Raw genomic sequence first — 16,653 nt, 5'->3', positions numbered from 1 at the left:
CTGCGCCGAGGAAAGAAGCGTTTTCCGCGCGAAATGTCGCCGGATTTACGCCGCGTTTCAGTCGGAGCCGAGAGAAACGCTCCGCAACGTTCGCCTATGTTCCTTCGAAATAAAAAGAAGGTCAGAACATCGTTTATTCGATGCGGCCGCCGTCGCGCCAGGGAAATCCTCTGACACGCTCAACTTTCGGGCTGGATACGTTTACAGCTTCGGGCTACCGCTTTGCGCCCTTTTTGTCGTAAATATTATCGTTCCATAATTTCTGTGATGCCTTTCAGAAATCTTTTATTAGATGACAAACTGTTGTCAGACTCGGGAAAGGATTTGCCTTTGGTGGCAAGCATTTATTAATAGAGTGCGGGTCTTTGTGAGAAATAAATATTTGTATAGTATTTGTTTGTATTCTCTTCTTGATTTTAATAAGTCGCGAATTTGAATGGAATCGTATTCTTAAAATCGCTTGATATTTTTAACCATTTCGTTTTCTCCGAAAACGCTAAACGTTGCAGCGCGCAACACACCGCACAAGGATTGCAGGTATTGCGATTCCCCAAACGATTTCACGGTCCCGCAGATCCGGTGACGGCTTCTTTCGTCGGAGGGCCGAATTGAAAAACCGGAATCGCGGTTGAACGAGTCACATCGCAAAGGAAGGACGCAAAGGACGGTTACTTTGTGGCCAAGCCGAGGAAAACTTTCCACAAGCGTTGAACAGAAGCTCGATGCTAAATCACGACTGAAGGAACAGCGTGATGCCGATTCCAGGTGTTAATAATCCTCCCCTAATTGACCCACCCTCGGGCTAGATAATTCCCATTAAACGCCGCTAAATACTTGTTTGTATACAACCCCTGCTGATCGGACGGACTACTTTACACCTTTCTTCAAAGGTGAAGGAGACTTCCTGCCGTTTCTTCTTTCAGAGCCACGATTTGACAATTGTCGAGCGGCTGGCATGACAGAAAAGCAATTTTCGAAGATCCTGTACAATCGTGTATACATGGAAAATCTTGTGCAAGAATGCACTGAATATTACAGGCGATTTAGTTGTTTAGTTACTACGAGTGATTTCGACGAGAGATTTGTACTTCAAGTTGCTAAAATCTTAGAATTTAGTAGTGTATTTAATACATTCTTCCAATCATTTTAATAGGTAGACTACAGTGTAGAAATATTCTCGATACTCTAAGTCAAACTGAAATTCAAATCAGAGCAATATTATATACCGAACAGCTAAATAAGAGTCGTATTAAAAACAAAGATATCACGTTCATAGAAAATTTGATTTGACATTATTTGAGAACATTTATCTCTTTACTATCGAAAGCACTTTTCACCTATGGATTCGAAAAATTTCCGACTCTCAAGTGTGCTGTGCTCAATCACCATCGCTTCCACAATAAAAATTATTAACCGAGTCGCTAGTTTTCAAGTGGCAGATTCAATTAGACAGATTGGTTTAGGCAGACAGATTGCCAAGCGTATATTTTTTTTTTTTTTTTTGATAAAATTCTGTAACAAATAGAAAAACCATGCTCCATCGTGATAACAGCGATCGGCGGTATGAGGACTCGCGTTTCCCGCTGATTAAAAACCGAACTGTCGAAGGATGCTCCAAATTTTTCGGGCTTGTACATTGTATCGTGCGCGCTTTCATAAGTCACTGGGCTAGCAATTAACGGGTGTAGCAGAATTTCCGCACGCCGACCCGGAAACGCGAGAATTTTTTTTTTCTGTTGACACGTACGGGGTCGCTTTATGTATACAGAGGATTGCACAGTAACGACCCGGCGTTTGATAAGGGACGTGTACTCTGCTGCGATGGCTGCCGGGATGAGTCCCGATTTAATGGATAGAGGACAGATTCTGCAGATACATCAGAAGGCCGGCGCGCGATATCTCCCGCACGGATCGGGACAGAATCACGTCGTCCTCTCTTCCTCTTTGTCCCACCGATAGGTGTACCTTCCAGCCCTCGATGGCTCCGACCACCCACCCGATATCGATCCGTCTCCTTTTTCCACCTTTGACTAACTTTTGGCCCCTCTCTCGCTCCCATGGCATCGATACTCTCGCCTCCTCGGCGAGGTCTCGCCGCCTCTTTCGAACCAGCGACAGATTGCATCACGCCTAATGGCAGATGATGCGCACCGTTATGTCCCTCTCTGTCTCTCTCCCTCTCTCCCTCTCTCTCTCTCTCTCTCTCTCTCTCTCTCTCTATCCATTTCACTCTCTATCCGTCTCTATCCCTCTTCGTTTTTCGATAACACCCGTGCTCCTTGCACCACCGAGATCCGATCAAGGCACACGATGTGCTTAAGGGTCCGTTCTTTCGCTTCTGGCTGCGAGATTAGGGATCGAACCATAGATTGGGACGATACTACCCTCGTTACGTGCATTACACTCGAGCCTTTTCTATTCACAGCTCGATGGTAGAGGCGCGGGAGATGCTAGCTGCTAATTTTCTGGACACCGATGCCCCGGGATGTGTGTCAGCACTTTGTCACGTTCGTTGTGGTTATTCATAGTTAGAGAGATGATAAACTTGGGAATGGTACCTTTCTCGAATGGCTAGAAACGTAATCTGCGAGCTGGTGGACAGAGAGTTTGTATAAAGGATTATACTAATTGGAGACTGCATCTTTTAGTTGAAGAGATTGTTTGTATCGAGAGGACCAATTTTACTTGATTATCTCGAAAACGGTACCTTTCTTCGATGGCTAAAAGCATAATCTGCAAGCTGGTCGACTATAGACCTGTTTATACCAAAAATTTTGCCGATTGAAGAGGTTATTTCTACTCAACGGAACAATTTTTCTTGGTTATCTTGAAAATGGTACTTCCTGTAATTCTTCTTTCTAAAGTTCGCGTCGCAGTAAACGACTTGATAGAAGGTCCCCGAGTTTCGCCGCGACATTTGCGCTTGGAGACGTCACCAGACCACCGGCAGTGCAGAGATCCATTAAATTTGGATCTGGGTCATGCCTGTCCTATCTCGAATCTACGCTGCCAGTAGATCAAAACTCCCCAGAAGACGTGAAACTCGATTAAACCGAGTTCGAGGCAGAATCTACGACTCCACGCAGCGACGAATATTTCCCAACTCTTTCTCGATTTCGTGTAGGATGAAAGAACACACCGGGTGATTGGTATCGAAGGTTTTATTGCATTGGTTTGACTCATATTAACAACAGGGGAACACATACATATGCATTTACATCTATTCTACCGATTATCTACATATATAACGTTTTCTGTAGTTTCGCCGTTAATCATGCTTAATTAATTCACCGTCGTAGCCTCGGCTGCTTATCTAACGCGCACGGTAGAAACTGTGGGAATACGAATCGATTCTTGTGTTTGCTTGTGTACGTGTGTAAGTGTGTATGTGTTCGAAACAGTGTGTGAGAGCCGCAATTTTAGTTCGGCCGAACGTTTTCCCGCCGTGTCGCAGTTGCCCGGCGGTAAATGAAAATGCATAGAACGTACGCGAAACACGCGACGAACGGAGAATATCAATTGGGAAAACGTCTTTCCGCTCTGTCGCGAAGCTCCACAGTTGGTTAGTGACCGCGTGATCATCGTCGATCCGGTCAGTGACCGCGTGATCGTCGCTGACACGGTCACTGACCGCGTGATCATCGCTGAAGCGATCAGTGGCCGCGCGATCTCGAGCGACACCTGCTAGGATAATTATACAATGGTGTAGTAATTATAAGAATGACTAGACTGCGGAGTTTATGCATTCCGGCGACGAACGCGGGCCGTGGAACTGCGGAAATGTCAAAGGAATTTGAAAGACATTACTTGATCTTGGTGCACAAACCGAGCAGGTCCACTTTTTGGTACAATTATTAATTGTGCAAATTTGATATATAGAAGGCCACAATCCAAAAGGGGACATTCCCATCTTTTAAAATAGGCGTTCCCCGTTTTTCCAATGGGCCCTTCATATATTTGTACGTTGTTGCTTGATGTGAGAAATAAGCTTTCTGGACTTCCTCGGATTTTCCAGCAAGATCTTTGATTTTCGAGAATAATTCGGGAGAGATTCCCGAAATCAGGGGACGTCTAAAAATCCGCAGTCTAATAATGACCAACATTTCGTTCGCTATCTACGCGTCGCTTAAAGCTACTATCACACCGATTTATACATTTCGCCTAAAGTACTGATAGATATGCGGTTGGACGTGTCGCTCTAGAGTTTCTCCAGCTCGTGTCTCTCTTTGATATTTTTTCTCTCTCGCGTTTGATCCGCGGTAAAAACATCCGGAAACGCGATCCAGCTCCAGCTTCCGGACGAAATATTACGCTTTCCTCTCGTTCCCGATCGACGATCGTACGTTACGCGCCTCTGCGGCCAGGTACAAATATTTACAAATATTTACACAGATAAGTAATCATCTCGCAGGGTACCGATCGATTGAGCTTTCATACGACGATTAAACCGATATCACGGGGACCCAGTAACGATCCAGCCGACACATACACACACAGGCCAACGCCATCGTCCTCCCACACACCCTCTTCATCTCCCTATCACCCCCGTACGCTTTCTCTCTCTCTCTCTCTCTCTCTCTCTCTCTCCCCCCCCCTCTCTCTCTCTCTCTCTCTCTCTCTCTTCCTGTTGATTTAACTGCAGCCGCGGTTTATTTCGCCGATACTATCCGCCGTCGATTATTTGCATTCTCGGATATGCGCCGCTCGGCAATTGCTCGGTTCGGTGTTTTGCGGCTCCAGCGCCGACCGGAACGGTTAAAATATCATTGTCGCGGCCGGAATTGTCCGCGGCGAGTCGTCTAATTCGATTATCCGCGCTGTTTGGCTCGTTTTTGTCCGACCGGACACCGAGCCGCTTGTTTTTTGAAATTAAGAACGAACCCGCATCGTTGCCGGACGCGTCACCGGCCACGCCAATACTTTTTATCCTGCCCCGGCGCTCGAACAGCCGACACGCTTCTTGTTTCATGGCTCTATTAAGTTGTTGCGTATGAAATGTCCGATTTTCGAATGCAAAACGTTGCGGAAGCGTTTTGATCAAGAGATGTTACTACAGTCAATTTTAACACGTTGGCTGCCGTGGTGGTCACCCTATTGACGAGAAACAATTCAATTTTAATTGATCGACAGAATATGTTGCTCACAATCGTGATTACTTTCGTCAAATTTATTTAGAAAACTGCTCTGTGCTGTCTAAATGTTTCTGTTAAAATTCAGACAATTTCATTTTGCAACAACTTAATACTTCGTCCGAGGGAAAATGCAGCCTGTCTCGACCAAAGCAGATCACCTAAATATTTTTTCAAATGAATATGACGGTGCACACAATTGTATTTTTAACGCTCATCTATCCCTCGTCTTCGCATCGTTAGATTAGTATGACATCGAAACAAAATAAATAGTTCATTTGACACAATCTTTTGATGAGGGTTAATTTCATGATTAGTTATACAATACGCTCAACATATGTGATGGTTAGAAAACAAATTGGGAGAAAAATGTTTAACAAAAATATGTTTGCACCACTATCATTTAATAAGACATTTAGGTGGGGTCTCCCCTAGCTGAGACACCCCACATCTTTTCTCATCGTTCGAGGACTCGCTCATGCCAGTTTCATCTTCGTTCCGACATTCTGACTGTCTCTAGACTATCGATGGTCAGCTGTCGATCGAAGTCTCTTGGAGAATTAATTACAACTGATAAAATCTATCGCTCCAGTCTTCAAACATGAATCCATATGAAAAGAACCGTTTTCAACGAGCACATGAGATCCGATCCATCCCTCGGTCGTCTGAGGTCCATTTTAAACATTTTAGAAAAAAATCATAGACCATGGATGTTCACAGTGAAACCCTGTAAAACATCGCTTGCGGATCTTCAGCAAAGCGAACACAATATCACATTCAACTCTATCGTAACTGTGTCCCTGAAATGTCGAAGACTCCAACGATCTGATAGAGACTCGCGTTCTAATCGATGACAGAAGGATCCACAAACACGACAACGGAAAATCCTCGCGTTCCAGAGATCAGAAATGAAAAACATATGACTCCAGAGTCCAGGCGTTCAGGGGTAAAAAGAAGGTTCGATCGATTGATCCAGATCGCAGGTTTATCTGGCCATCTCGGACTTGACGGATCTGTAATTGTCCTTGCCCTCGATGGCACCGTCGTTGGTCCTATGTCTTCGATGAAGCTGCGTGGGCCAGGAGTACGGGGCCACTGAATCGTCTTTGATCATGGGGTAGTCCCCCTTCGTAACGACAACAGGTTGCGTGTGATAGTTGGATGTGCTAGCAGGATGCGGTAGCAGGAACGGCGACACGAAAGAGTGTCCACCGGGGCCATGATGCACCGACGTGTATCCCGCTTGCTGACCGTGACTCTGCGCGGAGCTAGGCAACCCGCTGTGCACCGGCGGCTCTGTCTCGTGCAGCTTCCTCATGTGCTTCTTCAGGTCGAAGTTCCTGCAGAAGCCTTTCCCGCAAATCTGACAGTAGTACGGTTTCTTGTCGTTGTGCGTGTACATGTGGAAGTTGAGATTGTAGACCTGGTGGAACGCTTTCGGGCACTGGTTGCACTTGAACTCCTTGACGGGATCGTGCGTCAGCTTGTGGTTCTTGTAGTTGCCCTTCTGGTGGAACCCCTTGCCGCACTCCTCGCAGACGAAAGGCTTGAAGTTCGAGTGTATGCGTCGGTGGGTGTTCAACGTCGAGCTCCTGTTGAACGCCTTGCCGCAGGTGCTGCACTTGTGCGGCTTGTCCTTCGTGTGGATGATCTTGTGCCTGCAGAGCGTGCTCGCCTGCCTGAACGCCTTGCCGCATACCTTGCAGAGAAACGGCCGTGCACCGGTGTGAACGGGCATGTGTCTGTTCAGGTTGTACTGCGCATTGAACTCCTTCCCGCACTCTTTACAAGTGAACGTCTTCTGCTTGCTGCTCCCGTTCATCGGGGCGCTGCTGTTCTTCGGGCTGGGGCTCTTCTTCACCCTCTGGATCTCGCGAGAGTCCGCCGTCAGCTTCACCCTGGACATCGCTTCTTGCACGTCGGTCAGAGGAAGAGAGTTCTGCGGGACCATCGCTGCCGTTCCCGGCGGCGCCGGGAACGCGTTCAACAGGGGATAAGTCGATTGGTAGTAGAAGAACGGATAGCACTGCATGTACGTCGGGACGTACTTCTTGAACGCCGACGGGATCGCGGGAGACTTCTTGTCCGGCTCCATGATCTTCTCGATCGAGAAGTTCAATGGCGTCGGCGAGGAAACCCGCTCCGTCCGAAGGCTCGTATGTGTCTCGGGCGCCATTCTGCTGCCGGTCGAGCACGGTTACATCGTAAACCTGCAATGGAAACGTTAAATAGGTTAGTTGAAATGTTGAAATGTTGCCTGCCTGCTTGTTCTGTCTGACTGTCTGTTTTCATGGTCGATCACCGCTCGGTCCCATGGGTGTGCGCCGACGGGAATGGCCGCGAACCCTCCCTTCGGTGTTTAACGCCGCCCATTTACTGCTCGGTCACGCTAATTTCCGACGATTCTGGTCACGCTTGCCTCCTACGTATATGGCGAGGATTTTGTTAAAAAACGTCAATTTTTTAACCCTTGCGCGCTGGTCAAGAAATTGGAGCGTTTTGAGATCATTTCGACGGCAGTTGACGTTCAATTCCGAAGAACATCTAGTTCTTGTTTCGGGCGGAAAAATTACTGTCGAAAGCAAAGGCCTTACTTGTCTTTAACACTTTGAGCGCCTCATCTTCCACAAATGGCACGCGGGGAATTACTTGTCCAGATTTATAACTGACTATTTCAGTATAGCAAGCTTTAATTGTAAAATACATGAAGGTTGAAAAGATATTGATAAAATTGTACATGAACATGGCACATTTTGACTTCAGATCCCCCCCCCCCCCAACGAAGGTCCGCGAATTTTTCTCATCCGAGAGACATTTGTGTTGGTGGATACATTAAAAATATTTAAGGACACCAGTGTAATAATTAAGGGAAGAAAATAATTTTTATTTGGCTCGTGTGTCTTGTAATCAGTGCAAACATGTTTCACTTTGCCGAAAGGTTCGCAGTCTAACAATCAGATTTAAGAATTATTTTTAATTCACTGGGGTTAATTGCTAATGCAGGCTTAAGAGGTATCCGGTAGGCGAATCGTTAAGAAACATAGTTTCAGAGGCTTGGGAACATTGTCTTCGCCGACGATGATTGAATTCCTGGCACTGTCGAAGCGTACACGAAGCTTTAGCGGCGGAATAATAGGGGAGCACCCAAATCATGGCGATCAATTTGATGACTTCGAGGACCGTCGTTAGTGCGCTGCGCGTTCCTCCCTTCGCAGAACTCTGTTAATGTTTTAGTGGGAGAGCGAGCGCATACACACGGGAACGGTACCCACATGTCGGCGAATCCGAGTGAAACATGTGGTACCGGCTATTATATCCACTCAATTGGCCCTCGTGTTGACATAGAAAAAGAGGACGGGTCGCTTCGAACGATGGGGGCTGGCAAACGTCGAACATCGACGAGGGAATGCTCTACTTCGCACTTCATCTCCTGGATGAGCCTAAACGACCGCCATCTTGGATCCTTTGGCCGTCCGACGGCGCTTACAGACAGCTTATTTGAACTTATTTTCTAACGAAGAAAAGAACGTCCGAATAATAACGTTGCGGGTTAATTATAGCTGGTTGTTTTATTATTAATCATAACTGAGCATTCGTGGAAAAGAAGATGCCAATTGAAAGTAATTTTATTAAATTGAACTCTTCTGGAATTTAAATTTTTTTGGATTGAAGGATCGTATGATATTGATGAAACGCTAGTTGTTTAGGGCTGAATGAATTTTTAAATTGAATGTTAGAAGAGCAACGACTTGATTAATACATTTAACAGTCACTTCAATGAAGTTTATAAATGGAAATATGTAAATCTTCAAACAAAAATATGTATTATTTTATATTAAATAATCCTCAGCGTAAATGTAAAATTGAGTTGCAGTTGTGTATAGAAGATCACTTGAGGATTAATCGATCCGCCAAATAAACATTCCTCAAAATCAAAAAATCAAAATAAATTGAGAGCGGATATTAAAATGAGTTGAGATAAAATGAAAAAGCAATACATTTACGATTTTAACACACGTATCCTCTGAAATTAAAAGAACGCGGGAGAGTAATTTAAAATGAATTACGTTCAAATCGAATGAACATTGTGTGCTATTATTTTTGTTTAAAATAAAGACTCCCGGGTTCCTCTTTGCAGTAGTTCGAACATGCAAAACGGTTTTCTAGACGAGCCATCCGACGGTAGTTAAGCCCGTCCGTCATCGTCGACGAAGAATGATAAATTACCCAGCAGCCCGTTGTTGCGACGGATGATCTTGACCCCGGGGCCACTGTTCAATCTAATTACGTATGCGCACGCAATTTGAATGTTGATTCGCGCGCAAAACGGCATGAATATACAGGTAGCCATTAAGCATGTGCAACATGGAAAAGGGGGATGAATGGCGGGGGTTGAATGAGTCGCGAAATGGTCAGCACAGTTGAAGAGCAAGCTTCCCCGAGGTATCACAGAAGGTTTGCACCGTCGAAAAGTAGAAATGTTTGCCCTGTAGAATGGCGTTATGTTTGGACTTGGAATGACGGCTGGAATTGGATAGGACGTTCCTGCTGGCCTCGGATACTCGTTTCTGGTTCATGGTTCCCGAGACTGCTCCACGATGACACAAAAATCGATCGGGGAAGCCCTTTCAACGAATCATCAAACACTACAATCACCCTTCGCAATTACACATTCATTTTTGTGCCAAAACCTAAATAGAATCAATTTCTATTGTTATTGAGAGTAAGTCGTGAAAAATATCAGTTCTGGATGTGTACAAATTTCGCGGGGGTTGGAGAGACTGTCAGAGTATTAACCCTTTGCACTGTAACATGGAGTCCGACTCGCAATGAAGATTTCGAACAGGATCTACTAAATATGTATGTTATTGAATCAATTATAAATAAAATTGTATTTTCCCTTTGAATTATTTTAACGAATGGAAAATAGCGTATTCGTGTTTCTTCCGAGAGATTCTGAACGACAAAGAAGTTTTAGTTTATTGTAACCGTCGAATAAATTGTAGTGCAAGAGGCTAAGGGTGGTTTGTGAAGAATATGGGGATGAATTGTTGAAAAAAAAAGAAACAAAAGGTAGTCTCTGCTAAAAATTCTCTTTCAAAAGCTTGAATGTAGATCAATTATAGATAATTCGCACGAATGAATCAAAACCAGTAAGAGTTGTTCTGAGCAAGAATAAAATTGTCGAAGAATGTAAAAAAGACGATGGAAAACGAGTATACCGGTTGTTCGAGACGCTATGGTGGAAACGAGGAAAGTCTCACCTTCGGAGGGACATGGTGTCGATTTATGGTGAAAACGCTCGGTTCCCGATCCGCAGTGAGCGCGGCACCCCTCGTCAGGGTGGAATTATGACGGCAGTGGTCCTGCCAGAAGCCCCGCCCATAACCGGGTGCCTGTCGATTGTCCCGCAGCCAAAGGCAGCCCTAATAACCAGGGAACAAGGAGCGGAAAAGCAACCCCGGTGTGAGAAGCGAGACTCGAGAAGGGAAACGATCTCCTCGCGCACCCCCGAAACGCCCCTATGACCTATAGAAAAGCCGTAGACGTCGGCTTGATCGCCATGGAACAGCGCAACTGTCGACGATAAACGACAAAAGGACAGGATGATTATGCGCCTTCGAGTGTCGGCCTGAAACGCAAGAGTTCGACTCCCACCCACCCACTCTTACCCCCTCCCCCCTTCTCTTTCTATCTCTCTCTGTCTCTCTCTCTCTGCCCCTCGTTTCGTCATTTCGATTTCCACCCCCGTCGCCAGGCCTTCAGCCGAGTGTTTTTCTTCACCGGTCCCTTTTCAACGTCTTTCTCATAGCCTACCCCTTATTCCCCGTCTTAATGGACAGCTCTCTCCTGTCTCGCGTTTGCACTTTTCCCTCTCGCACTTTATTTTCCCGCTACCAACCTCTGCTAGTCTTTTCCACCCCCTCTCCTTCTCGCCCTTTGCGAGATACTTTCAACCCCCATTTCCCTCCCCGCTTTTCCTCCCTTTCGCCAGTGAAACGTCTCTTTCTTTCTCTGTTTCCGATCCTCCCTTCCTGTGCGCTCTTTGCTGTCACTCTGACTTCCCTCTCTACCTCTCGTGCTCTCTCCCTCTCTATGGTCCCTCTAGAGAGGGAAACGTCGCTCTCTCTCTCTCTCTCCCTCCCTCTCCCTCCCACTCCCTTATCAACGCGTCTCGCTGCCACGTAGCGGTCGAGAGAGAAAAGAGAGGAGAGAGTCGGTGGTGGGAACGGACGACGAACGATTGGGCGCTCGCTTTATCACCCTCTCGGAACTGACACGGGAGGGGATGGTCTTTGGCGACATGGTGGGGGCTAGTATTGTTACAGTGCTTAACGAGCGGCCGAGGTAATCAGTATCGCTCCTTGTGGCCGCCGACAATTCCGCCAATTTACTCCAATCTCGGCTGGAGCATGGCCGACGACCACTTCGGGACCATTTTGTTTCCTGGAATTGGTCCCAGGATTTCTTTCTCTCTCTCTCTCTCTCTCTCTCTCTCTCTCTCTCTCTCTCTCTCTGTCGTTCTTTTGGAGAGATTTTTTGAGGAATTTTTCAGTAAATTTTTGTTTCAGGTTGTATTTTAGTTTTGTTGTTCGGCTTCGGATTTTCAGGAGAGGCAGAAGCTCGTGTGATCGATACAAAAGGGTGAAACGCAACCCGGGTCCCGTGACCCACTCGAACAACCCCCGTCGCGGCAGGTGAGCTCGCCGTTAAATGTACAAAGTTTACCGATGCGGTTACAAATGGTCCGAAGAATCCAATCGACGCCGGTAAACTGTTAGGCGACGATGAGACGGGCGGCGGCCAAAGAAACTTGAAGGAGCTCGAAGGAACTTGAAATGGCTTTGCAAATTTACCCGCCTCGTTGTCGGCCCATTAATTATCTCCTCTTTCCTATCCGCTAACGATCGACCTTTCGTTTTCTCTACCTCCTTCTTGTCATCGAAGGAATCATCGAGTCCAAACATTGTCCTCTCTTTCTTCCCAGTTGTCTGATTTTTCGGCTATGGACAACATTGGTGACGTTTGGAAACCATGAATACTTTCTCAAGTGCTCGCACGCATTCTATAATATTTTTCCAGCACTTCTATCGTTGCATTTAACATGACATACTTCCAGAAGCTAAATTATTCAATGACTGGCAAGAAAGTATTTTTTCAAAAATTTAGAAACATTTTTGAGGGTCGAGAACGATAGGGGTTGTTACCGAAGCATCACAGACAAGTCATTGTACCACTTGAATAGTTACAAGTGGTTTGCGATGCGACCCGCGGATCTCGACTGTATATCCATCCGAGGTTGTAAGGCTCGGATTCACCGTTGTGAACGCGTCGCGTTATCCGTGTTGCCGAATTGTTACCCGCCAAGTTAATATTGGGTAACTGGATCCGAACTAATTGCGCGGTGGTTGTGTACGCCCTACGAATCGATAAAAAGTCTTACGGATGAAACTACGAACGTTGTCTACGAACGACTACTACGTATGTTGTACGAGCTTCTGATGAGAACTTTCACCTTGTTGGTGTCAAACTCTTCGAAGGGATGGGTTCGAATTTTCGAGAGAATCATCCCCATTCGCTGATTCACTTGAGGGAGGAGAATCTTCCGGACAGTTCTCCGCGGTGAAGGTGAAAATCCTTACCCCCCGGTCAATCGTGGAAATTTTCGAACAACGGGACCCTGGTGCAACGCGACGAAGAGGCCCAAGTGGCCTGCACATGGTAGTGCAATTTTTGTGGCCCTTTGTACCGAGTAGACGGACGACCATCGGGTTCAGACCTTGGATCCGGGACTCCCGAGTACTTCTAAATTAGAGAGGCCCGAGATTTCCAAAATAGTGAAACACGCGTTTGGTCTGAACCAGATGGCCTAAGGGGGTGCGAACGCGTGTCTCGGATCCTCACGGGCCTTGAGGATGACAATGGCGTGAAGGCCAGGCGTGGCGGTTACGGTCATAAAGTTAATAACGTTCGACCTTCGAGACTCTTGCCGCGGTAATTTCGAGATTACGGTATGAGTTGTAAAAAAAAATATAAAACGAAAGCCTCGCGGAATAGCAGATGTCCGATCGCGTCTCGAAAGCGAACAACAAGCAAAGCGGTTATATAAAAATATCTGAGGACTAAAAAGAGGGGATGTTTCTATAGAAAATCACCATTTGTAAAAGAAGAAATGTAGCACCCTGGCGACAGCTGTAACAAAACGCCTGCCACCTAAAAACAAAAGGCATGCCGCGAAGAGTGCAATCTGCATATCAGAATAAATTGCAGCCAGGTTTAAATTGTAAGCCGGCCTTTCTCGAACGAGGATCGATCACAGATATTGTTGTGGCTAGTTCAACCCCGTACTATCTACCCCTTCGAGTATCGCGATAGCCCTAAGACATCCTGTAAAAATGCCGGCGTATCGTTGCAGGGTGAGAAACGTTTCCTCGATTAGCCAAGGGCGGGATCAATGTGGTTGGGTCTCGTTGCAACGTTGTAGGTACAGGTTGACACGCTCATCAAGATAGCACTGGTTAACCCCGAAACGGTAAGCAACGATAATTCGAATCAGTGACTCCCCAATATGAACATTCCGGATTGGGTGGGGTTAGACAGCTAGAGCCCTGAGTGGGCGGATAGGGGCTTCGCGTGTACCGTGTGCATCAATCACCGACTCCTTCTGCGAATATACCTGCTCATGAGGTCAGACGCCTATCGCTCTTTGCCCTTAAGTGGCGATAAGAAAATAAGCCGGCCCGAACGAATTCTGCCGCTTAACTTTATTACGATCGCTCCGCGGGCGAAGTGATACCGTCGAAATGTGTCACCGGCCGTTTCCTCCGAAAAGAAACAGAGTTGCAGCTCTCCGCCGGACGATCCAAGACTCCGGTCTTCTCGAATCAAAGTCCAATATTTCTCTTCGACCCCCTGAAAAGCCACGACAATCTATTTTCTGCTCGACAAATTTTTCCTGATCCATTAAAACAACTTTTTCCGGATCATTGTTTGTCATTGAAAGCTCAGTAAAATGGCTAGAAAAAATCTTTCCTCAAGTTTCCAGATGTAGTTGTAAAATCTTCAATCTTCAAATCTATACTTCATCCCTTCCCCGAAAAAGTTTTATAATATGCTGCCAGGAACGTTTCAATTTGTATTGTTTCCGAAAAGGGGCGTGTCTTTAGTTTTCCACCCACTGCGTCTCGCAGGGAAATCTCAGGAAAAAATTATTGCATTTACGCGAAAGTAGAGACTTCAAGCTTTGAACTGAATCGAAATTTATCGTCGTAATGAGTCAAAAGATGCAGCCGGCCAGTCGACACTCTCAATTACAAGGATCAAGATCGATTTCCCAATGATGATAGCGGGGTGCAAAGGCAGCCGGGCACCCCATAATTTTTCCGAGGACACCTCGAGGTCCGGTGAACGTCTTCCGCATGGAAGGAGCCCATTAGACTCACCTCCCTCATTGTTCCATCTCTGACATTTGCGGCCCTTCGTGATACGGCGCGTGAACGGTTGACGTATAATTAGCATTTGGGGTAACGAAAGCTCGACTGAGGATGACAGCAGGCACAATGCACACCCCCTCGGTTGTCCTGTGTCCCATAACTCGGCCACAAACCCGCCCCCTTCCTGTCCCGTTCACCCAACGACCGCTTCTCGTCGGTAAGCCGATTCGAAATTAGCCGGATTAATCGTCCTCCACGGCTTTCTCAGCGAAATTTTTTCGAATTTCGACTTATAGACGCCGTGCACGGTCACGTGACTGTGAAGCAGTGGTGCTGGGAAAAACAGTACTCCCATTGGGTGTTCAGTCTTTGCTCAAATTCGGTTTGAAATGCGTCAGTGCAACGTGTGCGACTAATTGTTCCACGTGGAATCGTATTTTGTTCAGAAAATTCTACTTCCTGTAGTTACGTTTTAATATTGCAGCGTTAAGATCCGGTTTAAGACGCGTTAAATCGTTGAATTAACCGCCGAACCGAATTCATTATCCTTGTACAGTTCCAAGGGACCGTGCGTAAAGGCCGGACGCCGGAATTTGATATTTAAACGTGGTCGTGGATGAAAACGATCCAGGGCTTCTATTTTTCCAAGGATTTAAACGCGCAGCATGACTCGATTTCGACGTTTCGCGTTACGAGGACTCGCGGGGAGGGTGGTATATAGTTAATTGGAGAATGGTGGCGAACCGAGAGGCAAAGAGAGGGAATAAATTGCGAGTCGCCTCGCACGAATCGCGGGGGTGTAGGCACCGAGAGTATTCCGCACGGTGTATTCTGAATTAAGTCGCTCAGTTGTGCGCCCGTTTACTTTGCCCCTCTCCCCCCCCCCCCTCTCTCTTTCTCTTTCTCTCTCTCTAGGATCGTCCGGATCGGGGGAAACGGCTTAATTTTAAGGAACTTTCCGGTCGGCACGAACTTTAACTCCATCACCCCGGAACAATGTTCTCTCTGCCGTATGCTCAACGACATGTCTCGCCTAGCTCGCGCTCGCTCGCTTTTCGTGCGTTACGGCGATCAGATTGCTTTACGCTAATTACACTCGCGGAGAGCACGGATACCCGCCGCGGAAATTAATTGAATCATTCGGGGATTTGATAAACCCAGCAGGAAATCCCTCGCGGGCCTTCTAATCGGTCTCGTTTTACGTTTCATTCCGATGCGATTTTCTGTGGCTAAATTTGCGGAACGAAATGGAGGCAGTTCGCCGGGAAACTTGCTCCTTGTTATTTATTTTTTTTTATATACCAAAATGGATGGAGAGATGGACAGATATTCTCGAAGGGGGATGGGTTAAATGGATTTTGAGTTTGATAGAATCTGCGAATTGTTTAACCCTTTGCTCCTGGAACATTTTATCTGATCACCTTCCAGGTAAGTTTGAAATGATTTCAAGAAATAATTAGTTCGCTTAAATGGGATTATTACTATGATTATTCTACTTTGCCAAGGTGATTTTCTCACTTAGATTAACCACTTTTTAAATAATTCATATGTTTTAGCCATTTATTTTACGACAGAAGTGTGATGAATCTAAAAACTCATATGCATCGTTTGGTGTGAACGTGATTAGGAATTATTAAAGATTTCTTTGCAAGTTATTTGTTGTGTGAAAAATAATATTGTTTCAGAATATAAGGGCACACAAAAGGTCAAGAATAATTAAAGTAGCAAAGCCCGAAGAACAAAGACACCAAAAATCGTTCTTCCATTTTCAAACGAACGGACCATAAAAGTTGAAAGATTGTCGAACAAAGTTGCGAGACTCAATTGGAGCGATAGGCGTATTGTTTGGAGCGGAAACGAAGCGAGTTTAACGAGCCCTGCGTATGAGCAAGCGTGCAAGGCTCGCACAAAAAATTAAAAAAAAAACGAGCGAAAAAGAAAATCGGTGGCCACGTGCGTGGCGCAGCGAACCCGTATGAATACTGTGGGCTTTCCAAAATGGCAACGAGTCCCGCTGGGTCTCGATGCATCTCGAATTCACGTACAGAGCCTCGACGTATCGCCGAGTCGAGAGCGCAGAATTGGCGGGG

General features: G+C 46.2%; 1 protein-coding gene across 1 annotated transcript in view; it reads right to left on the bottom strand.

Moving 5' to 3' along the window:
• Positions 1–6,114: 6,114 nt before the first annotated feature.
• Positions 6,115–16,653, bottom strand: part of LOC143360338 (uncharacterized) — a 37,893-nt gene continuing 27,354 nt past the window's right edge. Inside the window, exon 2 of the mRNA XM_076799483.1 lies at positions 6,115–7,339. Coding sequence (XP_076655598.1) covers positions 6,115–7,305 — 1,191 coding nt within the window. The 5' untranslated portion in view covers positions 7,306–7,339. The remainder of the gene's footprint in view (positions 7,340–16,653) is intronic.

Source organism: Halictus rubicundus, chromosome 1 (genome assembly GCF_050948215.1).
Source record: "Halictus rubicundus isolate RS-2024b chromosome 1, iyHalRubi1_principal, whole genome shotgun sequence".
NCBI classification, from domain to species: Eukaryota; Metazoa; Arthropoda; class Insecta; order Hymenoptera; family Halictidae; genus Halictus; species Halictus rubicundus.
The sequence above is the reverse complement of the archived record's forward strand: the minus strand, read 5'-3'. Positions and strand labels throughout refer to the sequence as shown.